Here is a 25,911-nt window from a genome sequence, read left to right as displayed (position 1 = left end):
GCGGAGTAAGGGGAAGGGGGGTGCAGCGTTTCCTTGTATCACATGTTCCAGGCACAGCCTCTGCTTTCATTCCTTTAGAAAGTGGAACCTTAGGAGGGGTTTCCGATTCTCTCCGGGCTTTTCACTGAACAGGAAGCTTCTCCCCTGACCATCGCTGACACACGCTCCATCTGCCAAGCCTTAACCGCATTTCATCACTTGCCTATTGTATTACATCCTGAGCCAGCGGAGAAACCACTGAACCAGACCGTGTCGAGGTTCTGTTCTCCCTAAATAACCGGGCTTGTAACATTAGACATCAACAAAGAGGCTTCCTTATCTGCAGCAGGCCAAGGAACACAATGAATGGAGCGCTGACATCCTGCAATGATCTGTTTTTACTTTTCAGTGATGTTTATGAGAATTGCTTTCCAAATGCTTTGATCTATTTTGTCTGAATGTATTGCCGAAAACTGACCGGATGAGTATCATTAGGCCTCCCACAAATATTAGCTTCAAAATGTTTTTTTTAAGACCTTGATCTGTTTAAAGTTGGCCATACACCAGTAGAAATTTGATAGAGAATTTTAATTTTCAGAATGTTTGTTCAATTTTCTAATCGTTAGTGGGGGCCAAACAAAACTATTTTAGACCAAATTATGAAAAAATTCAATGGACAGGATGGAAAATATTTCTTAAATTAACAAAGTCCAAGTGTATTTGGTTGTTATTCAGGAAGCTTCATTCATGACAAAACTGAATATTAACCACTTCCCGCCCGCCCTATAGCAGATCGACGGTGGGAATGTGGTTGTATTATCCTGACCGGACGTCATATGACGGCGGCAGGATAATACAGCTTTGCTGATTACCAGTGCAGACCCTCGGGGGGGGTGCCACTAGAACCACCAGGGATGCCCACCCATGACCCCAGGGATGCCCACTATGGCCAACAGGGATGGCAATCAGGACTCAGGGAGCCCCCCATTGCCCTCCCCATCAGTGCTGCCTGCCAGTGCCCTCCCTATCAGTGCTGCCCACCAGTGCCCATCATTGCCATCTTTCAGTGTCGCCCACCAGTGCCCATTATTGCCCACCAGTGCCGCCTATCAGTGCCCATTAGTGCCGCCCGTCAGTGCCGATCAGTGCCGCCTATCAGTGCCCATCAGTGCCCACCAGTGCTGCCTATCAGTGCCCATTATTGCCCATCAGTGCCACCTATCAGTGCCCGTCAGTGCCCATCAATGCCGCCTATCAGTGCCTAGCAGTGCCGCCTAGCAGTGCCCACCAATGCTGCATATCTGTGCTACCTATCAGTGCCACATATCAGTGCCGCCTATCAGTGCCACCCCATCAGTGCCACCCCATCAGTGCCTCCTCATCAGTGCCTGTCAGTGCAGTCTCATCAGTGCTCATCAGTGCAGGAAAAAACTTATTTACAAAATTGTATAACATAAACAAAAAAACTTTTTTTTTTCAAACTTTTCGTGTTTTTTTATTTGTTTAGCAAAAAGGAAAAAACCCAGAGGTGATCAAATACCACCAAAAGAAAGCTCTATTTGTGGGGGGAAAATGACATAAATTTGGTTTAGGTACAGTGTTGCATGACCGCGCAATTGTCATTCAAAATGCAACAGTGCTAAAAGCTGAAAATTGGCCTGGGCAGGAAGGGGGTGAAAGTGCCCTGTATTGAAGTGGTTAAAAGAAAACGAAATTTGGAAATACTTTTGAGAGACATTCATCAAGTCTCTGTTGGCATTATTTAACGTACTGCCAACATTTCTTGAGTGAAGGTTTGTTGAAAAAAATCTACCAGTGTATGTCCAACTTAACCCGTTTAATGTCATAAAGCTGATATCACTGCATGTATGGAAGCTGAAACTACTACCATTAAGGCCCGTACACACGATACGAAAATCGGAAGGAAAATTTCATCCGAAGAACGATCTGCCGAATAACGGATTGTTAGTATAGTGCTTTCGACAGCCGATTACGAATTTTCGGACGACAAAAATTGGATGTGCAGGCTATAAAATTTTTATCGTACGTCAACACAACATCCAATTTTCATTTAATTAGTACAGTTTTCGTCCGAAAAAAATCGTAAGAGCAAGACTAGGCATGCTCAGAAACGAAAGAACACATACAAAACAATTTAACACATGACATCACTTCTGAAGTTGAAATCTGTCGTATGGGAATTTTCGTATACTAAAATAACCTCTTCACTTTCAACATCAGACTAGCATGCAACAAAAAACGGACGACAGATCGTTCGATAATCTGATCGTGTGTACAAGGCTTTAAAGTGAACCTGTACTTTGACCATACAAGAAAATACAACAGGTCCACTAAACTGCCACCATCCCAGCTCGATAAACACACCCCATTCACACTTGTTTGACTTGCCATACGACTTTGAACATCAAACTTGCATGGCAAGACTGCCCCAATTTTTTTCAATGATACCCATTCATATATGTGCGGCTTAAAGGAGCAGTGACTTCAAAGTAGTTCATGCACTACTGGTCCGACTTTCATGCAACTTGAGGGCTGTAGACTTCAATGTTAACCCTCAAAAGTTGCATGAAAGTCATACCTGAATGTTTTACATGCAACAATGGGTTTCACTTTGCAAGGGGACAACAAGTCACATCCAAGTCGCACCTATCCAAAGTTGCGTCAAATTTGCACCAAAGTTGCACTCCAAAGTGTGAATGGAGCCTCATTTGCCCAAAGTATGAGCACCTCCAACCTAGTAACAACAGTTGTAGTATGAGCATTTTTAACCTAGTGACAACAACTGTAGTATGAGCACTTCTAACCTAGTGACAACAGCTTGGTAAATGTAAATTTCTGTTCCAGTATGATTGTCCTATTTATAAACTCAAATCCAGTAAGACATGGTTTGATGAGTTTGGTGTGGAGGAACCCAAGTGACCTACACAGAACCCTACACAGTGACAACAACTGTAGTATGAGGACTTCCAACCTAGGGAAAACAGTTGTAGTATGAGCACTTCTAACCTAGTGATAACAGCTTGGGAAAGGTCCATTTCTGTTCCAGTATGATTGTCCTATCTATAAACTCAACTCCAGTAAGACATGGTTTTGTGTGGAGGAACCCAAGTGACCTACACAGAACCCTGACCTCAACCCCGCTGAACACCTTTGGTATGGGATTTAGCATATGCGCCTTAGTGTACAATCTTGGCATACCTTGGTGTAGGGATGAATTAACTCCTGTGCTCATGCCTTGCCAAGCAATATGCCAAACACAGAAGAAGAGCGGGCAAAGATGTCAGTGGTGCCAAGAGCACTCACAGTCACTGCAGAGCTGGATTAAAGGTGGGTCATTAAAAGTGGAGTTTATTTCCGTTTCAACTTGCTTTCACTAATGCCTACCCATGTGTCTGAGCCAAACACACATGATCACTTACTGAGGTGCTCAGGGCCCATTCACATCTATAAACTGCAGAAAAACCTTGACACAATGCACATTAGGAGCTCACTGGATTTATGGCAGATCAACAGGTATTTTTATGTACTTGCAGGATTTTAAAGCACACAACCTGGGGAAATGTGCATAAATTGCAGACGTGTACTGAATATGTTTTTATTTTTGGCTTTGCCCAGATATACGCTTTAGGGGCGATTCACACTATAGCAGAGAGCTGTGTTTTTCTGCAGAGTTGAAACTAAGCTCTCCACAAAGGCACACAGAAAACAATGTTCTTTGTAGGACCTGTTTGCAGTGCCACATTGCAGAAAAAAAAGGTAACCTGTCTGCATTTTTCTGCACCGCTCCGCAGCTGTCTGTGCGACCCTGCATTTATATGCACAGCAGATGAGCTGTCGTGCATAGAATTTAATGTAATGTTGCTTTGTGACATTCCATAAAAAGTGAAGAAAAAAAAGGGGAAACAGTGCCTAGCATTGTAAAAATGCAAAGCTGTGATCGCTACCGGCAGAGTAAAAGGGAACATTTTTCTCTGCGGGTAATGTGAACTCGCCCTAAACGTCCACTGATACACCGCTCTTTTTTATATTTTCCTGGTATTTTAGGAAGAGAAAATTGTGATGATTGGGGTTCTCACCTCGTAGGAGTTCTTGTTTCCCTTGTATTTGTCTAATGGATGCATCTGGTTCTTGTGGCACACATTGTCATTAATGTCAGGTTTCTGGCATGAAAGGAAACAGATGTTAATTACACAGCGCAGCACATTCTGCAGTAAAAGCAGATAACAGAGCAGTGTGATTGTGATAATCATTGCTTCCAAGTAATCCTCACTAAATCCTTCATCCCTATCCTTCAACGACCCCCAACCATCCCCCCTTCCACCATCAAAGCCAGCCCCAATGCCAACCATCCCCCCTTCCACCATCAAAGCCAGTCCCAATGCCAACCATCCCCCCTTCCATCATCAAAGCCAGTCCCAATGCCAACCATCCCCCCTTCCACCATCAAAGCCAGTCCCAATGCCAACCATCCCCCTTCTACCATCAAAGCCAGTCCCAATGCCAACCATCCCCCCTTCCACCATCAAAGCCAGCCCCAATTCCAACCATCCCCCCTTCCACCATCAAAGCCAGCCCCAATGCCAACCATCCCCCCTTCCACCATCAAAGCCAGTCCCAATGCCAGCACAGCCAACATGGCACAGATAATAAAGGCTAATAATTATAGAGCTCAACGTACCCTCATGGTGATTAAGTAGCGCTCCAACTTTCTGTTTAACAAGAAGTAGACGGCGAGGGTATGACAAGCCCGATTGGACAGAATGACGTTGATGACGTCGCTGTGCTTGTAACCAAGCTTCTCCGACATGTGACGAATTACGCTTTGGCTCAGATCTTCCAGGTGGATTCTAAACAGCAGGAAAGAATAATTACTCACTTTATTCCTTAATAAAGATCCAATATATTCTGTTCTACAGAGTATAATGGAGAAAAATACACACGTAATTCATGTTAGCAAAAGATTGAGGTAGTCAAGCAAATCAACATCAGCAAGAAAAACTTTTTACTATTATATTAATTATATTATTATAATAATATTATATATATATATATATATATATATATATATATATATATATATATATTTATTATTAATATATATATATATATATATACTGTATATTACTATATATTATGATTATATATATATATTATACATATATATATATATATATATATATATATATTATACATATATATATATATATATATATATATATATATATTACTATTTTACAAATATATTAAAAAGCAAAGAATGAGAATCCATTCCATTTTTTTTATGTAACTTTTTTTTATCTTTTTTTTTTTGCTCATATTGTTTTGCTTGGCTATCTTTAAAATTGTGCTAGTATGAATTACATGTGTATTTTTTTGGAGGTGATCAACTTAGTAGACAAGGGTCTGGTGTATACAGTATACAATACAGAAAACACAACGTTTTAAAGTGGCAAACAGCTAAATGCATAGATATAATTAATATATGGGGTTGAATTACTCACACATGCATCTGTATTTTTGTCCACCCAGTTCTAAGGTTTACACAGCTTAGTTTTAGATTGTAAGCTCTAACAAACAGGACCCTCAGATTCCTCCTTTATTGAATTGTATTGTAATTGTACTGTCTGCCCTCATGTTGAAAAGTGATGCACAAACTACTGGCCCTATATAAATCCTGTATAATGATAATAATATTTTGTGTTTTTTTTTTTTTTAATAAAAAAAAAGAAAAATAATTACTGTAGTTTCTTTTATATCTGCCTGGAATTTTGAGCGTTAACCTTTAGAAAGGCCATAGTTCCCTACTATAGCCCCATTTTCAATTATAATCCCTCTTTTCCTCTTTCATTTACAATGATCCCTCGTCTACATCTTATGTACAGGTCTATATAGATATTGTCCCTTTTTTTTGCTACCAAAGTTTTATGGATATTGCTGAAAAGTAATTCTTTTGAACAGTTTCAACTGTTTGGTTGCTCTTTAGGATCTGTCATAAAGGCTCATCTTTAACAAAAGACTGGAGTGTCAATAATTCATTTGCCTGTATGATGTTTAAATACCACCCTAAAGGCATCCTCTCCCTTACCCCTGACCTAATGATCTCATCATGGTAGTGTTCTGAATACCGATTCCCACCCGCCCTGTAATATATACTTGATATTCTATACTACCTCTCTGTGGGATACGTACACTATGACATTTCACAGGAGTGTACGGCTGCCCTTCTTGAAGCTATTGCTGGAGGGGGTCTGTTGGCTTTAGTGGTCACATATATTTCCTGAAAGGGTCTTCTCAGCAAATGAGCTATATTATGAACATTTACATGGAAAATAAAATCTAAAACTGCTCATAGACATTAGAAAATGTTCAGATGTGCATAAATGATCCAACTGTCCCCTGGGCCAGTGTCTCCCTTAAACAAGATAAGGAATAAGCCCTTCAGTGGCGGCTGGTGCACTAATCTAATGCGTCCGGCCCCTTAACCTACATGCGGGGCGCCGGACGCATGGACTTCAATGGGGCTTTTTTTTTTTTAGCCATGTCATTAGAGCCAGAGGCTCTAATAAGGCTAAAAAAAAGGGTGGGCTCGGGGCGCAGTGGCCACCCAGTTGTGTGACAATAGCGAATGAAAATTCACTATTGTCAGACGGATCCTCCTCCTGGCCAATCAGGAAGTGGGTTCTAAAAACCCGTTTACCCGTTTCCCGATTGGCCGAAAGGAGAAGCCATGCCATTGGGCATGGAGGAGAAGGGAGGAGGAGACGCAGAAGGAGCCGCTGCCGCCACCGTCCGTCTGCTGCAGATGGGTGAGTGAGCCGTGGGGGGGTCCTGTACTGTACTGTCATGTCATGCTATGGGTCCTGTACTGTAATGCTGTGTGTACTGTGTGCGGCCTGGTGCGGTGGTGGGGGGTTATTGTGTGGTTCGTCTGCAGCCCCCCCCACGGAGCACTGCTCTCTCCTCTGCCCTTTCTTCTTATCAGCATGGTTCCTGCTCTGAAGCACACCTCACTTGCTCCTTATGCTGCTTCCTCCTCCCCCTTTCTGAGCTCTGTTGTACAGAATGTACAGTACATTGCAATAGGCTGATACTAAAGCTATCCATACACATCTGAAATTTTGTATGATTCCTGCTGAATGGGCTAAAATTCGATTTAGCAAAGGTTGATTTAAAAATTGACTATTCCAGGTGGAAAACTGTCAGCTGAACAGTGCCTGCGCCCAATCAGATGCAGTCACGGTTGGGATATTCAGACAACCATAAGGGCTGCAGCTGCTTGAATACAATAGCTGAAAGTGGAGATTCCTCCTCCATCATGCACACGGACATATCTAGCCATATAATGTACATTCTGATGTATTTTCCTTCCACGGAATCCACAGGTTCTGTGTACAGCCACCTATAGCAGTCAGTGGTCGTACATGGCTATACAGAAGTACAACACTGGACACTATTCGATGGCTGTACTCAACACCAGTGGGCTCACTGGCAGGGAAAAAAAAACATGATTTACGATATATGGGCAGATACAGCCAGGTGCATGATTTAAATTTTGTTCCGGGAGCAGCATCTATCTCACAGGCTGGATGCAAGGAAGTCGATTGGTAGACAGACTTCTGTACAGCCAGGGTGCCCAAATATGCATTGAAATTCTGCCTGTCTCTGCTGAACAAGCTGAATCTCAATCCATGTGTGGCCAGCCTAAATCTAATAGAATTCATTATTTTGGGTGCAGCCATTGAGATGGGACCCGGTACTCAGTAGACAGTCTTCTGCATCGGTGTAGGCGGAAGTTTCCAGACATATTTCACAGTCTATATATCCTTTTTATGAGACAAAATCAACAAACGATCCACCGCCCAGCCCTGCCCTTCTGTAATACCGTCTGTCATCGCCCAATGCAATTCTCCTATTTACATATAAACAAAGGTGTAAGAATTAGCACCTGGGAGAGCTCACCTGCCACAGTCCAGTCAATCAAAGATGATTTATTTAATTTGTAATGGCAGGAAAATCCGGGGAAGGTCTACCACTTTTTTAATTGCTAAATTATATTTGCAGGGGTTCATTGTGCCTCTAAAGCTAAAGACAGACATTAAATCACAGTCTATGGGCTTTTTCATATGCCAGATTGAGCAGTGAACCTTTGTCAATGGGCCAGCGCCCAACAGCTGTGAACGAACGTTTCTGAAGAACAAAACGATCAGCAATGTGGATAATCCTGCCTGATGGTTATTATTTTCCCCAGCGTTGGGAGTGTCCCAGCCCTGCTTCATTACCCTACAAAGGTGCAATTTTGCTTGGTCAGAAACCATGTTTAAAGCTGAACACCAGGCAGATTTAGGGTACACATAAATGGGGAGGACTCCCCCAGCGATCTGCTTGCTCAGCGGGGAATCTGTCCACTGATCCCCGCTAAGCGGGCGGATGACAGGTCCATGTCCTCTCCGCTTATGCAGAGCAGACACAGCCCACTCTCCTCTATGGCCAGTTGGATGTAAAGGGTCCGGCTGTCCATTTTCACCCTACTCCCTCTGATCCGATCTGCCAGACGGAGGGGAACGGATCCCCTGTAAGTTTGTTTTTGGTGGATCGGATTGGTGGTAGGCGGGTGTATATGTCCGTTTACACTCATGGCTCCATAGAGGAGAATGGAGATTCTGATTGGGTCCGCTTGAAAAACAAGGCTATAAACAAAGTCACACATTAATGCAACTCCAAAATCACTGATACATCTTGAGCACAGTTTCACATCGCCAGGCTGTGGTTAGGCAGTGTCCCCCATTTTTATAGCATTTTCTGAACGCACATCAAAAGTCCTGCATGCTGCATCTTTGGTGTGGTTTCAGAAAATACACCAAAAACACAGGATATAAAAATCTTTAGGAAACTGCATGCATGGGTACACCGCACTGTGCCCACGCTGCGGCCAAGCAGTAGTGCGACAGTGAGAAAGGGGCCATAGATATATTTTATAAATGCAAGCAGTGTAAAAATCTAGATTTTATTAAACCATACACTTTAAAGCCGGCTATAGGCGGATTGAAATTTGGCCAGTTCAGCGGAAACCATCAGAGTTTAGTTCCATCTATGGGAAGGCTGGTTGTACTGAAGTCAATCTATCTATTGACTTTAGTACAATCAGCCTGTTGGGTAATTTTTTCGATCACTGCTGGTGGCTATAGCCACCGGCAGTGATCATTGTATTCTGACGATGGAGAAATCTCCCCCTCTCAGAATACAATAGCGCAGCGGGAGGGATTCAGTCAGTGTTGGTGGGGAGATCAAGCAATTTTCTTTCCTTCAACCAGTGGTTGAAGAAAAGAAAACTGCATAATGTATGGCCTACTTTAGGGATAGCTTGGTACAAACAAACTATTTAAAGTTAAATTAAACTTGGAGATCACCTTGAATTTGAAGATATTTTTTTTTTTTTTTTCGGAATGTCAAATTGTAGTGGGGTCAAATCGTTGATCGTTTTTTTTGACCGTAGTGATGGGAAAATTCAAAGGAGCAAGTTGGAGAATTTTTCCCAAACTAAATTCTAATTGTAAATTTGGTTTTGATTTGAAAATGATGGCAAGAACGAATGCTCCAACGAAAGTTCTTTAGAAATTGCATACAAACATTTCAAATTCTACTTTGTATGGCCAGCTTAAAGAGGAAGTAAAGCTTCTTCTGTACCTTTTACCTAAAGGCAAACCTATGATAAGGCTTACCTATAGGTACTGTAAATATCTCCGTTTAGGAGATATTTACTTTGCATGCAGCCAATGACATCACAGGAGCATGCGCTCTGATCGAATGGCCGCCTATGCCATTCCTTCAGAGCCCTGTGCCGTGAACAGCGGCTGGCAGGAGTGACATCATCACGGCTCTGGCCAATGAGATGGCCAGAGGACCCGAACCCGGAAGAAAGACTGGGTATAGATGGAAGCCGTGTCACCAAGTGAACGGGCGGCGCTGCAGGGGCTTTGTTTTAAGGTAAGTATTTCATAATGAGCTAGTATGCGATGCATGCTAGCTCATTATGTCTTTGTCTTTCAGGTTTTTATTTTTTTTAATTTTCTTTTAAGTATAAAAGGACTTTATGGCAGGACAGTGGGGGATGGGGGATAACAACACAGTTAAGTCTGCTTTAGGATCCTTGTTTGTGCAGTAACTCTATCTGCATGTGCAGAGTATTGTTAGCGCTCGATAGTCTATGCCTTATTGTTAAACAATCATGTGTCACCTGTGTTAATTGATAAGACAAAGATCTTCTTGTTTGTCTGGCAACCATCAGATAAACAGATTACAGTCACTAATGTCTCGGTGGGAATGGCCTCAATGCATTAGGCTGGCCATCACACAAACCAGCAAGGCTTGAGCAATACTTGTGAAAATCCTAGGCAGGAACACGTCGTACACACGATGAGAATATCAGCGAATGATCTACGTTTTTTTTGAATGCTAGTACCATAAAAATGAAGAGGCAACTCAATTTACGAATACAACTTCAAGAGTGATGTAATATATTGTATTGTATTCTTGGACGAATACTTTACTGAATTAACAGAAATCATATGATCTGGCATCGTACGAGAAAGTTTTGGATGAGCGGTCGTGAACGGCTCTCAAAAAGCTGTGTACCAACCGTCAGATTATCATATGATCACTTCGGAAATTGTATTTTTCATACAATTTTCTGATTGTTTGTACTAGACTAGGCTTGGAAGCAACCTGTCAGAATCTGATTGGATGAAGCCCATGTTTGGATCACAATTTTCCTCCTGGTTCCTTTAGTTTTCAGATCAAAGGATGTCAAGCTGGAGGGTGCCAACAGGGCCGCCCATTGCTCGAATTTGCCCATTTCATCAAAACCAGACAATAATTGCTTTGTGTATATCCAGCCTAAGAGTAATCTTCAACAGTTATATCTTCATAGTATGTCAAGAAGCCCCCTAACATTATATCTAAACACACACTGGCTGTAGAAATCACACATTAGTCACTATTGAATAAAGCTGGCCATAGATGGATAGAAATATCCCACTTGATAGAAGTGGTTTTACCAATTGACTTTTGTCAAACAAGATGTTGGAAATTTTTCATTCGATCAGCAGCTGCAGCCAATTGATGCAGCACTGATCACTGTATTCTAAAAGTGGAGGAGTCCCAACTGTCAGAATACAATAACACAGCAGGGACAATTCCTCCATCAACCTTGCTTGTGACGATGGGAGAATCTGTTGGGGTTTTGTTTAAAATCAAACTATCAATCTATGGCCAGCTTAAGCCTTTGTGAATATTGGCACCAGATACTAACAGGCAATGTGTGTTCCTAAGATCGTGTGACCCCATAATCTGAGGGTATTGTGCATATTTCTGTAATATAAGAACTACAATATAGTAAAACAGACCATTTCATAATATAAAACACCAACATACTGTATTGGGAGCACAGAAGGAGTTGCTGTACCTACCTGTTTGGGTAGGTGTGTGTCTGCACGGCCTTTCCATGATGGTTGTCATTGAGCCAGCGGTTGGCCAGTGCTTGTTGGATATTGGGTCTCTTCAATGGATCTGGCTCCAGCAGCGAGCGCATGAAACTGACAGCAGCTGAAGAAGAATGGAAAGGGTTACCGTTAACTGCATGGGATCCATTCTTGTATGTTACTGACATATTGTCAATTTTTAGGTACCAAAACATATTCCACACACTTTCTTAAACATGTCTCAGTCCTGTAAATGCTAGAAAACCCTTGTCAAGTTTTTTTCTGCCATATATGTCCCATTGGAAGTGATTTTCCTTCACTTACCATCCCACAGACAGAGCAGGAAGTGAAAGAAAATCTCTCCAGTGGGGGGGAATTCCTCTCCTAAATAGTTTCCACCATTAGAAAATTTCCCCTCTATTCCTGTTCTCATAAAAATTTTGGATTTCCCTGCACTTCTTCTTTCGGTGACAAAGGTCACAAGAAAAAATAGAAAGCATTAGGTTGGCCATACACTGTAAAATCTGTACATTGTTCTTACAATTTTCTTCTTCTTAGATTTACTAAAGATGAAGATAACCCTAAACAATGCATTCAATATATACTAAATTAGGCAGGGCCTTAAATGACATGGTTGATGGTAGATACAAAGGAGATTGTACAATTGAATAGTGTATTGTCAGCCTTCATCTTTCTAACAGGGACACAGACAGCAATATAAACCTGATAGTGCTACTAACTCTATCTAAACCTCCAAAAAAGAAATACCGGTAAATAATAAGATTTAAAGTGGTTGTAAACCTCTGAAATGAAAAATGAACAAAGCAAATCCTTCTATAGTGTGTGCTTGTCTCAGGCCAAAGCCCTGAGTGCATTTTCTGTCTGCTCTCTCCTCCCTTTGCTATTTGCATAAGTCACTTCTGACAGTCTGTGCCCACACCAGACAATCTCACGGACCTCCTGCCCCCTCCAGCACAAGGACCTCCTGCCCCCTCCAGCACACAGCAGGTGATTGACAGCCTCAGCTGTGCATATTTCCATATGAGACTGTGCCCATTCCCTCCACTCAGGTCTTAGAGTAGACTCAGCTCCTTGCTCTGTCTCAGGGACCTCCTGCCCCCCTCCAGCACAGGGACCTCCTGCCCCCTCCAGCACACAGCAGGTGATTGACAGCCTCAGCTGTGCATATTTCCATATGAGACTGTGCCCATTCCCTCCACTCAGGTCTCAGAGTAGACTCAGCTCCTTGCTCTGTCTCTGGGACCTCTTGCCCCCTCCAGCACAGGGACCTCCTTCCCCCTTCAGGGCACAGCAGGTGATTGACAGCCTCAGCTGTGCATGTTTCCATATAAGACTGTATAGAGGGAGTATGCCCATTTCCTCCACTCAGGTCTCAGAGTACACTCAGCTCCTTGCTCTGTGCTATGCAGTGTGATATCAGATCCCTGCCCCTTGTCTTCTGAATTTCAGAAATGCTGTGTAAATTCAGAATTTTGAAGGGATGTAGAAGAGATAAACGGCAAATAAACAGGTACAACTTATGTAAGAGGGTTTCCTTAATATCTCTGTTTCACCTGGGGCCAGTAACTTCAGTGGGTATATGTAAGAGTTTACAGCCACTTTAAGGAACAAAAACCCTATGATATAGCTTTTGTAAATTGGCTTTTACATACATACACCAGAAAAATTGATAACATAACAAGAATAAAATACATACAAAAATAAACCCTAATTTGTGCAATAAAATCTTTAGGAAAATTAATTGTTTGCAATCAAAATTATTTCAAAACACACAACAATGAAATGATGTTATCGTTTAGTCACCTGACTTGTACAGGTGACAGATTATGCCTGTAATAGGAAAAGGCCTGCTGTGCACGGTGCATTCGATTTATCCTAACAGTTTATTATAATTACAACTATTACCTTTTATTTATGTAGCTTCATTCCTTTCCCGGCACATTACAGCAGGGTGCACTATAAACATACGCACGTTGCTAACAATACAAAACCCAGCAGGGAACTGAGATATAAGTGCCCCTGCATGATGGAGCTTACAATAAAAATTACTAAACCTACATGGCACAATCCAAGAGCTCCTTCTACAAAACCTACCAGCACGTTGCAGGCGTTTTCCTACAAAGAAAGAGAATTCACAGAAGATAATTTCCTTTAACAAACCGCCGTGTGCAGTAATAATGACATTACTTAATGTACTCTTGGTCTGGATGGTTGGCGAGGCAAGCTGGTCACAATCACTGCAGAGACACGTGTCTGATGGTGACTGGTATCTAAGACGTGGCACTACTTACCAGGAGAGAGGTGAGAAGGGAGCGGATTCATGGATTTGTCCACCATCTTCTGATACAAAGCTCTCAGGCTAAAAGGCTCCACTGTGAATGGCAAGGTGCCCGTCAGCATGGCAAACATGTTCACGCCACTGAAAAAGAGAACATTGAGAAGGTCATGGTTAGATTCGGGCAACACAATAAGTGATTTATAAGACATAGGCCCTGGATCATCAGGCATATAGGGTATGTTCACCTTTTCACTAAAGAACACTATGGGCGTAATTTACTAAAACTGGAGAGTGCAAAATCTGATGCAGCTCTGCATAGAAACCAATCAGCTTCCAGGTTTTATTGTTCAAGCCTAATTGAACAAGCTAAAGTTAGAAGCTGATTGGCTACCATGCACAGCTGCACCAGATTCTGAGTGCTCCAGTTTTAGTAAATCTCCTTCTCTGTTGTCTAGGGGCTCCAGTGTCTTAAAAAACAAGGTGTGGTTAGTGCCTTAATTTCAACGCCTTTCCAGTAGGCCATGACCGACATTGCCAAAGCTTGCCACAAAAACTTCAATGGAAGTGACCAGCCGCATCCTGCCCAACTTCCTGGACATTCCACTCATTAGACAAGCCTTTCTCAACCAGGGTTTCCATGAAATCCTAGAGTTTCTCCAGAGGTTGCCGAAATCCTAGGGTTTCTCCAGAGGTTGCCGAAATCCTAGGGTTTCTCCAGAGGTTGCCGAAATCCTAGGGTTTCTCCAGAGGTTGCCGAAATCCTAGGGTTTCTCCAGAGGTTGCCAGGGGTTCCTTGAATAATGGGCCATGCCTGCCTTTCGAAAATAATTATTGCACTCAATGAATATTTTTAGCTAAGTGTAAGGGTGGGGGTTAGGGTCATTCCCAATGACCACAAATGTAAGGAGCATTTTTCCAACGACCATTATGATTATTAGTAGGGGTTCCCTGAGCCTGGAATTTTGTTTCAAAGGTTCCTCCATGTTAAAAAGGTTGACCAGGACCTCAATAGACGCTCGCTCTCAGCATCTCAATTCCTGCAATCCAAACCTATGCATGCTCAGTACGTTCTCCCTACCCTATAGCAGCAACAGCTGAGGGTGAGAGCACTGCATGGGTTTGGAATGCGAAAGTGTGCTTGTTCTTGTGATTCCGGGAGCAATCATCCAAAATTTTCACCATCCTGGAAATTGGACAGGACGCGGCTGATCATTTCAATGGGAGTTTTCATGGCAGGCTTGGGATGCTGGTCATGGCGTACTGGTAAGGCAATAAAAGGAGCGACACTATTTGAAAACCGCACAGCAATTTGTTTTTAACACTGAGGCCCCTAGACGTCATAGTGTATTGTACTGGAAAGGTGAACTTAGCCTTTAAAGCAGCACTTAAGGAATGCTTAAGTGGCCTCTGAGTCAATATTATCATATGTCAGGTCATTAGCATGCCTTAAGCGTTATTTAGCACATCTTAAGGTTGATGACTTAGGGCCATGGAGTTTTAACCCTCTCTGGTCACCTATCCTTCTACTTAACCATGGAGAGAACTGTGTTACCATAAGCCATTGCAAAATGGTCATAAATACTGCACGCTATGGCTGTATAAAGAACTTTATGGTTTGCTCTGCCAAAAGATCCATCTACATTGGAATTATATTCCAATTATATGTTGGGATTTGGCCCCCGTTTGCATCTCTGCGATTTGTAGCCCTTCAGCCATTGCGCAACAATGCCGGACGAACTGAATCACATTATTGTCTATGGGGGCCCGTTTACACCTATGCAATGCACTTCCATGTTACTTAGAGAAAGTTGTAGGCACTCCTTTTGGTGCATTCTTGGCCCCACAGACTTTAATGGCAGTGCTTTAAAAGGGCACAAAAAGAATTAAAAATGAAAAAAAAACACATTAAAAAAAATGCAGATGCACAAGTATGAACCTAGCTCTAAAGGGAAGCATTCCCATATACCGATACTGCACATACACTGTTTTCCTTCTGCACAGTCTGTAAAATGAAAGTGATGTGCAAGACACTTTTATAATGTCTGCAGGGAGTGAACACCTGGAAACCCCCAAAAAGCTCTAACAGGTAGGAAAATGAAAAGGAGGAGTATGGACAGCAGCACAGAATATTTCAGGACATGAGCAGAGTCACCCCACGGGAGGCCGTGTCCTCCATATTGGTTGCATGTTATGTTCCCTGCTATTACTGTAGAATATTCATAAAAAGTTTTAGCATGAAGGTGCAAAAAGGAAAAAGTGTTTGATTTCATAGGCAGTGAAATGTTTTTAGTATTTTATCTAGCAATTCCCACTTGGTGCCAACTGTTTTCACATCTCCTCAACGCATGCAGTGGAAAGTGAGAGTTTCAGATGTTCTGCTTCCCTCCATGCGGTTACCATAGTAACCTGCCAGTCTGCGCCATGCTCCTGGGAGACAACCATTAACAGCTACTAGACGCATATTTTAAATGGTAATATCAACGAATGTTAAATGGCAGTAATATAGCAAAGATAAAGGAGGCGGCTTTGGAGCTTACACAGATGTCTACTCAACTTACAAGACCAGCAAGCCTTAACTCAGGAGTTGGCTCAAAGTGGAACTAAACCCCTCTATCCTTTACAGCCAAGGAAGCTGCCATCTAAGCCTCTGTTTGATCTGCCATTGCTATGGTGCTGCACATGTGATCACTTATGACACCAGTAATTTGATGTCTTGACATGCATGCCTTGAATGTAACTGTTTTGGGAAACTGTTAAAATGACAGGTGTAGTTACACTTTAAAAACAGATATTATCCCATAAAAAAATTGTATCTTTCCTTGTACTTTCCCCCACCCTCTTACACAGTTGGATATTCTTACACCCCCCCCCATTTTTTTTTAACTTTTCCTTGTACTGCACCACAGCTCTTCCTTTCTCCCCTAGGTACGAATAACATTGGGCACCAGCTGCCTCCTGGAATTCTAGGCACTATATTGTTTGCGGGCGCATGCCTGTCTTTGGTAACTGTGGCACATCTGCATGGGTGTACAAGGTCCAACACCAAAAACCAGAGGAATGTGTGTGCATGTGTGGGAGTACACCCGCACCTGCACTGATGTGACACACATGCCGCTGCCAGGTTCCGGAGACCTGTGGCACATCTATGCATGCACAGGATATCCACAGATGGGAGCATGGAAGAGGTGGGAGAGGAGAACTCCAGGCTGAAGTTCTTCTTTACGCATTTCATAATATAGCAAATACAGTGTATTTCATATATCATCAGTAAGTAAATAATATGATTCAGCATAGATAGGGTGGGAGGGTGCAGATTGTCAGACCTCTGCAGAGACACCACTGCTTCCACAAACAAAGAAAGGGTCCTTATCTATAGCATGTCGGCAGGGGACAGGCTTTAACACTAATGCCTCGTACACACGCAACGATTATCGGCCGACAGATCGACCGACTTTTGTCCAGAGTGGTGTTTTGTTGGATGGAATGTGCCTACCTAGACTGCACACAAATTTTCTTGGCCAACAAAATTCTACTTCAGAAGTGATGTCATGTGCTGGTTTACTTTCCGTGTGTTTTTTCTTCTCAGAGCATGCCCAGACTTGCTCATCAGATTTTTGTCTGCCGAAATCTTTACTGACTGACGGAAAATCGGCCGTTGTGTTGACGGCCAACAAAAATTTTATAGCCTGCACACCAGATTTTTTTCGGCCGAAAAGTCAGAGTCGGTTGTCGGAAGCATCATACTAACAAGCCTAAAATCGGCCGATCGGACGTTGGCCGAAAATTCACGGCCAACTATCGACGCGTGTGTACGGGGCTTAAGGATGTGGCTGCTTGCTTTGCACACCACTTGCTTTGATACACCTAAAATGTATTTAGTTGATTAAATCTAAAGCATTCGTTCGCTTTAAGACTGGCTTTGGCTGGCTTGGCTTTATTTCAGTGAATAGTCAGTAATTTAGACATTAGACCATCAGAGACGTGTCCATCTCAAGCTTTCCAGGAGAAAGGGACATTTATCCAGGCTGGTTTATTCACAGGAAATTATTATTCGAAAGGCTATTACTAATGATATCTGCTAAACATTCCCCCTATCTCCTTCCTATGCACAATTATGCTCATGTGCCCGAGTTTTACAATTGTTTTTCAAGATCTTTCATCAGAAAGATTGTCAGGCATCAATTAGTTGGTTGTCTAATTGTTAAAGCCTAACGGTAGCTTTCCATTGGCATACAACTCAGCACCATTTGCTTAAGCAAACCCCAGAGCCCCTGCTTGTTTATTCATTTGGGAAATAGCTAGGGTGGCTTACTCATTAGAACCCCTGTGCTTTACGCGTCATAATAGAGTGTAAACTTTTGGTGAAGGACATCTGCACATGCAAAGGTCAACAGCTTTAAAGGGCTGTGAAGGCTATTTATCAACATTCCAGTCTCACTGTATCTGTCTGGCCTTATAGGAATGACCATATAAGCAAGGTGTCTAAACATCTACCATGACGTAAGGTGTCTTTCCTTATCTTTTCCTATAGCAGGACTAGCCTGAGGAACTCCTGGAAGCCAGGATGTGCTGATGTTAAGGGTGTAACTACCACCATTGCTCTATATGCCCGGAATTACAGATGACCAAAAACATAGAGCTACCTTGCGATTTCAAGTAACCATGTGTTGAAGCACTTATTACAGTCATACAGCTCTGTATAAAAATGCTCATAGGTCTCCCCTTGTCCTATCTATAAATTGCAATGGAGAAAGCTAATATACTAAACTTTGTAAGTTGTTACACTACACTGTACTACCAGATGCAAAGCCTTGTGCTTTGCTGCACTTCTGCGGCGCTAATACGTTTTCCAGAATATGATCTGTGCAAGCTTATTTGTTTTATGTATAGATGATAGATCATTACTTACTATAATTTAATTACCTAGAATTCTAGTGACATAGCTATGGGAATAGCCAGATGGGCTAAATCACCCATTGGCTTCATATGCCCGACATTCAAAGGTCTAACCATCAGAGTTGCTGGTCCTATCGCTCATCCTCAAACATATAGTAAAGTATCCCGCTCTCTACAGCAGCAGCAGGAGTCTTCATCTTCTGGTCACATTCTCATTATTGCAAAACAATGTAAAATTAATTAAAAGTAAAATCACCTTCTATTGGCTAATGTAAATAAGTGGAGTTGGGTCACCAAGATAACTACCCAAAAATCACAGACCCTTTAAAACTGTAAACACGTCAGAATATGTTTTAGTAAAATGGAGAAAAAATACTTACATAGACCAGACGTCCACTTTGGGGCCATATTTTTTCCTTGCAAGGAGTTCTGGGGCTGCGTAGGCTGGGCTGCCACATTGTGTGCTGAATGGGTCCGTGTAGCCCAAGATTCCGGCACAGTTGCTCAGGCCAAAATCTGCAAACAAAGACCCTCATTTTACAATTCTTCAAACAATTTAAACACATTTAATATGGATTTAAATCAAATTTGTCAGCTATTTTGGAATATCTTTGGATAGATAGGGGTAGTTGGTAGGGCTTAGTCCTTAGGTCAGTCCTAAAAACGTGAAATCAAAGAGGGGCACAAAGGAGGGTATTCTGGCTAATGAAGATAATAGTAGTCACCTTATAGTGTCTACTTTTAGGCTTAATGTTATAAAGAATAAAAAAAGGCAATTGCCTCTCCTGGAAAGAATGCTTCCCCAGGCTCCCATTTGTGCTGACCTCTTACCAAAAGCATATGCCTTTGGGCTCATTATTTTTTATTTTTTTTTGCTAAAGGGAATGATAAGCCAATCAGAACTATTCTCCCACTCTACAACAGAGATGACATGTCCAACTGCCTCGAACAGTAATGGCGAACCTTGGCACCCCAGATGTTTTGGAACTACATTTCCCATGATGTTCAAATACACTGAAGGGTGCCAAGGTTTGCAATCACTTGCCTAGACCATCCTTTCCCAAACTTTTTACCATGGAAGAACCCTTGAAAAAACTTTCCAGTCTCAGGAAACCTTTGATAGTAATTACTTTATCTACAGGTAGCAGTACTTTAGAGTGATGGTCACTGGTTAGAATGCCCCTTACATTTGTGGTCGTTGGGAAGAATCCCCCCCATCCCCATAGAGATAGCTAAACAGATCATCAGCGGTTACTTATTTGAGAGGCAGAAATTGCTCATTGCTCAAGGAACCCCTAGGAACCTTTGAAGGATCCCTAGGGTTCCATTGAATTCTGGTTGAGAAAGGTTGGCCCAGACCTTAGGTTAGATGGCTGAGTGAAGAACAGCATATGGCTAGCTTGGGTAGCATTTCTTCCAGGAACGGAATTTGAGCCATTTCGTTCCTTATTTTCCCCCCTAGTAAGAGTGTTAAAATAGCTTTCTGTTAACATTTGAGTACAGGGCCACTTTTAGGAATCAGTCAACTAAAATTTTACAAAGGAATCACCAAAGAATGCAATAAATTGATGGATGTTTCAACCTATACCATCAGAACACTGCAATATCAGTTGTCTTTTTATTGATCCTTTAAAAAATATTGGCCCCCTCCACTCCCAAGTGGAGACAATAATGTACATTCGACTTATTTCAATGTTTTTTTTTTCCAACAAAACAAACGCAAGGGTAATTACAGGACTGCAGAGTCAGCAGTGATATTTGGCACTGAGGAAGGAGACAGGAAGAAGGACACAACAGAAGTCCTATTGAAGCCTCGTGTAGCCTTTGCTCAGTCATAGCAAGAGTAAACTGAGGAATACAATGCTAATGGGGAGCTCATTAGGGATTTGCATACCGATGAGCTTGATGTCGTTGTTCTCATCCAGTAACAGGTTCTCAATCTTCAAATCTCTGCGGGAAAGACAACAATTAATGAGGGTGAGAACCACTGATCCCAAACAAGTTAATGTAACAAAGATTACAAGTCATTATTTAGCTTACAGAAGAATTTACTGGTTAATGAGAGGAATAACTGGCCATAATGGGTGCTGCAAAATAAGTTCAAAACCTCCAAAAATAACTGCTTTCCCAAACAGTATAATGTGGATATGACCTGCATTTAACTTATTTTACTATTTATAATATTGTTATTTTTTTATTATTTCTGGCTTGTTTTATAGTGTTTTTAGTGCTTGCTCTACCTGCTTCTAACAGCTATTATGAGGGACACCTAATGCTCCATAAAAATGCACCTTTACGCACACACATGGATCTAAATGGGCCCCAAATCTTAAGCTGGCATTACACCTGTAGAATTTTGTTTTAATGTTTAAACAAGTATAAAAAATGCTCGCCTGACCATTTAATGGACCTTCATTGACTTAATATAGAACGACTTTTGGTTTGAGTATCATGTTCATGTCTTGATTTTGGTAGAAAGATTTGACAGATGCATGCGCATAAACTAGTTCCAACTGAATTGGCCAAGAGCCAATTCAAGGATTAGAAATAAATTTGTGGCAATTTGGCAATATTTCTTCAATTCTGTCTATCATTTTTTTTTTTTGCTCGCTCTTGTCAAAACTGATTGTTGAATCGTCCCATTTAACTCTAAGGCTGGGTTCACATCTCTGCGAGTGGGAAATCGTACACGTTCCCGATCCGGAGAGAGACGTTCTGCACTTTAGCAGACATGCTGGGATGACATTACTTCTTAAACCTGGTACACACAATGAGATTATTGGACAAATGATCGTCCTTTGTTTTACATGCTAGTCTCCATATCAAAAATGAAGAGGTTATTAAAGTATACGAAAATTCTCATACAACAGAATAAAAATTTGTAAGTGATGTAACGTGTTGTATTGTATTTGTGTTGTATTTTCAGATGAATACTTTACTGCTTAAACAAAAATCATACGATCTGGTATCATATGAGAAACATTTTCATGTTTGTCCCATCGGATAAGTTCGTACGACCTATCCTGATCAGCTTTAGAAAGCTGTGTAATCAAACAATAACATTTTTAAAGAAAACTCCAGGAAGTAAATGCTACATGAATCATGTGCCCTTGCTCAAGATTGCCATGGCTAGAAATGCAAGGAGGTGTTTTTTCAAAGTAATTTCTCAACAAAATAAAGTATGGAAAATGGATGGGTGAGTTTAATTTGTAAATTAAAAATGAATTAAAAGAGATGTATGGGATTTTTTTTTTCAGAATCATACTTACCCAGGTGGATTCAGCATGGCTCCGATGCTGCATCTGTTCCCCGCCGGCTATAACACCACCGATCGCTCTGTTCTCAGAGCTCTCTGAGCAGAGCTGGTGACTGTCAGTCCCAGGCTCTCTGCTCTGCCCCCTTCCTCGCTCACTGGACCGCTGAGCAGTGGAGGGGACGAGTGGCCGGCTCAGGCTCTCAGTGGCTCGCTGAGAGGCTGAGCTGGGTGCTGGTCCAGGCATGTGGGCGGGATCTTGCCTGAGCCTGGACTGGCTCTGTGATGTCAGCAGACAGAGGACTTCAGCCCGCTGTCTGCTGAAAACAGGTCTTGGCTGTTCTTCTCTTTTAAATAACGTTTTCAGTTTGTGGTGCTCAGATAAAGTTTAGTTCCACTTTAATAAATCGCTCACCCACAACAAGCACGCAAGTCAGGAGTTCTGATTTTCTTGCCTGGAGTCAGTGACTTACTAAATAGTCCAGAAAGGATAAAGATTTTATTTAATGTTTAACTTCCCATTGCAGTGTGCATTCAGCCATGCTTTTCTGTAACTGGCAACAGAATTCTAAGTGTGTCTTCTCTGCAACCATGGCAAAGGTATACAGTTTAAAGATTGGATTTCCAGAAGGATTTCCTAACCCTTCCTCTCATCCTTCTTTCCAAGAAATCTGCACAGAGTATGGGGTTACATTACAAGCAGAGGAGGACTGGGCCAAGGGGCAGGGGAGCAACTGCCCCCCTGGGCCGCTCTGATGCCACGTAAAAAGGCTGCACCGCTTTTGCCACAGACATGCCTAAAGGATTCCTGGTGAAGAGAAGTGAAAAGTCCCCACCGATAACCTACCTAGTGTGGGTTGAAGACAAGGGCAGAGTGAAGGCCTCCCCCCCAGCATGGATGGTGTAAAATGTGTCTGAGCAGTGGTCGGTTCCATGCCCCAATGGAGACTCTCCTCCCCCGGTCAGCTCGGATCAAGCTGTCCCAGCTCCCCCAGCCCCCTGCTGGCCAGGTCAAGAACCTGGATTCAGCCAGTAAGTAGAGAGTATCTGGAGCAGGGGTTCAGCCTGGAATGGGGGTCAGGAGGAGAGGAAGAGTGTGAGTGGGAGGGGGGCCAAGTCGCTGCACCATGGGCCTCTGGTTTGTACTTGCCCCCTGGGATGAACGTTGCCAGTCTGCCCCTGATTACAAGCCTCCCATTCTAAGGAATACTGCATTCCTGGTAATGTTATTAGGTTTACTGCATTTGGATTTTCCTCTTTGGTTAGATACAAGAAAAAAGAATCGTACACCTAAAGGGATATCGGATATGTAGTGGGAATGATTCTAACAATGAACGTCTCTTTTTTGCTCCTTTTGATCTCTGTTAAATATATAATTGAATGCATTTTGTTACATCTGTTTAATAAGTGCAAATAAATACCTGTTGATCCTGCCAGAAATCTTATGCGCTCATACATTTTTGAGCTTCTGCTACAATGTTATCAGTTAACACTGTTCTCAGTTCTCTCCTGGACTCCAGAACTCCTTATGTTATGGAGAAGAGAAAGGATTGATCTGTGGTCCTGTCCCAGGGGACAACACAGCACCTCCACAGATACAGTGCGATGAATAAACATTGTCACCCAGTGTGTTACTGGCAGGATCACCAGGTGAGAATGAAGGAAACAAATCCTGAAAATGAAAACTAATGCGGCCACCACATCTAAGGACCTGAGAGCTGCAATGTATTATATTTTTTCTCTTGGGTTTAGATTTAGATACACACTAATAAATAATGTAAAGCTGTGTTCACTTATATCTTCCATCAATATGCTAGCAAAATTCCTGTTTTTTTTTTACATACCATTTGGTATTCAGAATTTCAGAGTGAACTCAGGATTACCTTTTTTTCTAACATTCACTTTGCTCAGTGAACTGCTTGTACCGCTTCCCTCACACATGATTTGGTATTTAAGATGAACCCCGCATCCCCTTATTTACTACTAGTCACTTTGCTAAGTGTACTGCTTGTACTGCTTCAATAAATCAACCCCAGTGCACCATGCTAAAAGGCTGGTATGGATCATATCATTCGAGTAATGGCAAAACATTCCGCATTTGAGAAGATCTTACAAACTGCAATGGTAGAGCCTATCTCACTACACACAGAACAGAAACAGATAAGGATCTGTAATATGGTTTCCTAATATCCTTTTAACATATACAGTATAGCACGGTGGTTATCAATATATGAGGTGTAGGGGGCTCAGCTTCAGCCCCTAAAAGCACTTAAGGGCCCCACATAATATTTAGTATATGTAAGAGTAGAGAGGACTGTCAGAAACTGCAGATATAATACAGCAGATGGTCAGAGACTGCAGACATACTAGAGGAGAGGAGATGGTCAGAGACTGCAGCCATCCCGGAAGAGATGGTCAGAGACTGAAGCAATCCCAGAAGAGATGATCAGAGACTGCAGCCATGCCAAAAGAGATGGTCAGAGACTGCAGCCATCCCGGAAGAGATGGTCAGAGACTGCAGCCATGCCGGATGAGATGGTCAGAGACTGCAGCCATGCCGGAAGAGATGGTCAGAGACTGCAGCCATGCCGGAAGAGATGGTCAGAGACTGCAGCCATGCCGGAAGAGATGGTCAGAGACTGCAGCCATGCCGGAAGAGATGGTAAGAGACTGCAGCTATGCCGGAATAGATGGTCAAAGACTGCAGCCATCCCAGAAGAGATGGTCAAAGACTGCAGCCATGCCGGAAGAGATGGTCAGAGACTGCAACCATGCCGGAAGAGATGGTAAGAGACTGCAGCTATGCCGGAAGAGATGGTCAAAGACTGCAGCCATCCCGGAAGAGATGGTCAGAGACTGCAGCCATGCCAGAAGAGATGGTCAGAGACTGCAGCCATCCTGGAAGAGATGGTCAGAGACTGCAGCCATGCCGGAAGAGATGGTCAGAGACTGCAGCCATGCCAGAAGAGATGGTCAAAGACTGCAGCCATCCCGGAAGAGATGGTCAGAGACTGCAGCCATGCTGGAAGAGATGGTCAGAGACTGCAGCCATCCTGAAAGAGATGGTCAAATATGGCAGACATAGAGACTGCAGAAATACCGAAGTAGAAGGTCACAGACAGAAAACATAGCAGAGGAGATGGTCAGGGACAGCAGACATACTGCTGTCCCTGACCCTAGAGTTATTAAAAGAATAGGAGAGGAGAGGCTCACTGAAATAATACCTTTTTGGATGTGATAAGTTAGAGTCGCTCTGACTCCTCTAGAGGAAGTTGGGAGATGGTCAGACATACTGGTTTGAAACGGCAGAAATACCAGCGGAGATGGTCAGAGATGGGAGACATAGTAGAGGAGATGGTCGGAAATAGTAAACATAGCGGAGGAGATGGTCAGAGACTGCGGACATAGTGGAAAAGATGGTTTGAGACTGCAGCCATGCCGGAAGAGATGGTCAGAGACTGCAGCCATGCCGGAAGAGATGGTAAGAGACTGCAGCTATGCCGGAATAGATGGTCAAAGACTGCAGCCATCCCAGAAGAGATGGTCAAAGACTGCAGCCATGCCGGAAGAGATGGTCAGAGACTGCAACCATGCCGGAAGAGATGGTAAGAGACTGCAGCTATGCCGGAAGAGATGGTCAAAGACTGCAGCCATCCCGGAAGAGATGGTCAGAGACTGCAGCCATGCCAGAAGAGATGGTCAGAGACTGCAGCCATCCTGGAAGAGATGGTCAGAGACTGCAGCCATGCCGGAAGAGATGGTCAGAGACTGCAGCCATGCCAGAAGAGATGGTCAAAGACTGCAGCCATCCCGGAAGAGATGGTCAGAGACTGCAGCCATGCTGGAAGAGATGGTCAGAGACTGCAGCCATCCTGGAAGAGATGGTCAAAGATGGCAGACATAGAGACTGCAGAAATACCGAAGTAGAAGGTCACAGACAGAAAACATAGCAGAGGAGATGGTCAGGGACAGCAGACATACTGCTG

General features: G+C 42.7%; 1 protein-coding gene across 2 annotated transcripts in view; it reads right to left on the bottom strand.

Moving 5' to 3' along the window:
• HUNK (hormonally up-regulated Neu-associated kinase) overlaps positions 1 to 25,911 on the bottom strand; it is a 133,227-nt gene that overhangs the window by 6,010 nt on the left and 101,306 nt on the right. For both annotated transcript variants that reach the window (XM_082246282.1, XM_082246283.1), the window contains exons 4-9: positions 20,567 to 20,622; positions 19,053 to 19,188; positions 13,790 to 13,917; positions 11,466 to 11,601; positions 4,679 to 4,847; positions 4,077 to 4,160 (exon numbers count right to left, since the gene is read on the bottom strand). In XM_082246282.1, coding sequence (XP_082102408.1) covers positions 4,077 to 4,160; positions 4,679 to 4,847; positions 11,466 to 11,601; positions 13,790 to 13,917; positions 19,053 to 19,188; positions 20,567 to 20,622 — 709 coding nt within the window. The remainder of the gene's footprint in view (positions 1 to 4,076; positions 4,161 to 4,678; positions 4,848 to 11,465; positions 11,602 to 13,789; positions 13,918 to 19,052; positions 19,189 to 20,566; positions 20,623 to 25,911) is intronic.

This window comes from Pelophylax lessonae (assembly GCF_965119305.1).
Source record: "Pelophylax lessonae genome assembly, chromosome: 2".
In the NCBI taxonomy this organism is placed as follows: domain Eukaryota; kingdom Metazoa; phylum Chordata; class Amphibia; order Anura; family Ranidae; genus Pelophylax; species Pelophylax lessonae.
This window is presented reverse-complemented; position numbering and strand designations above follow the sequence as displayed.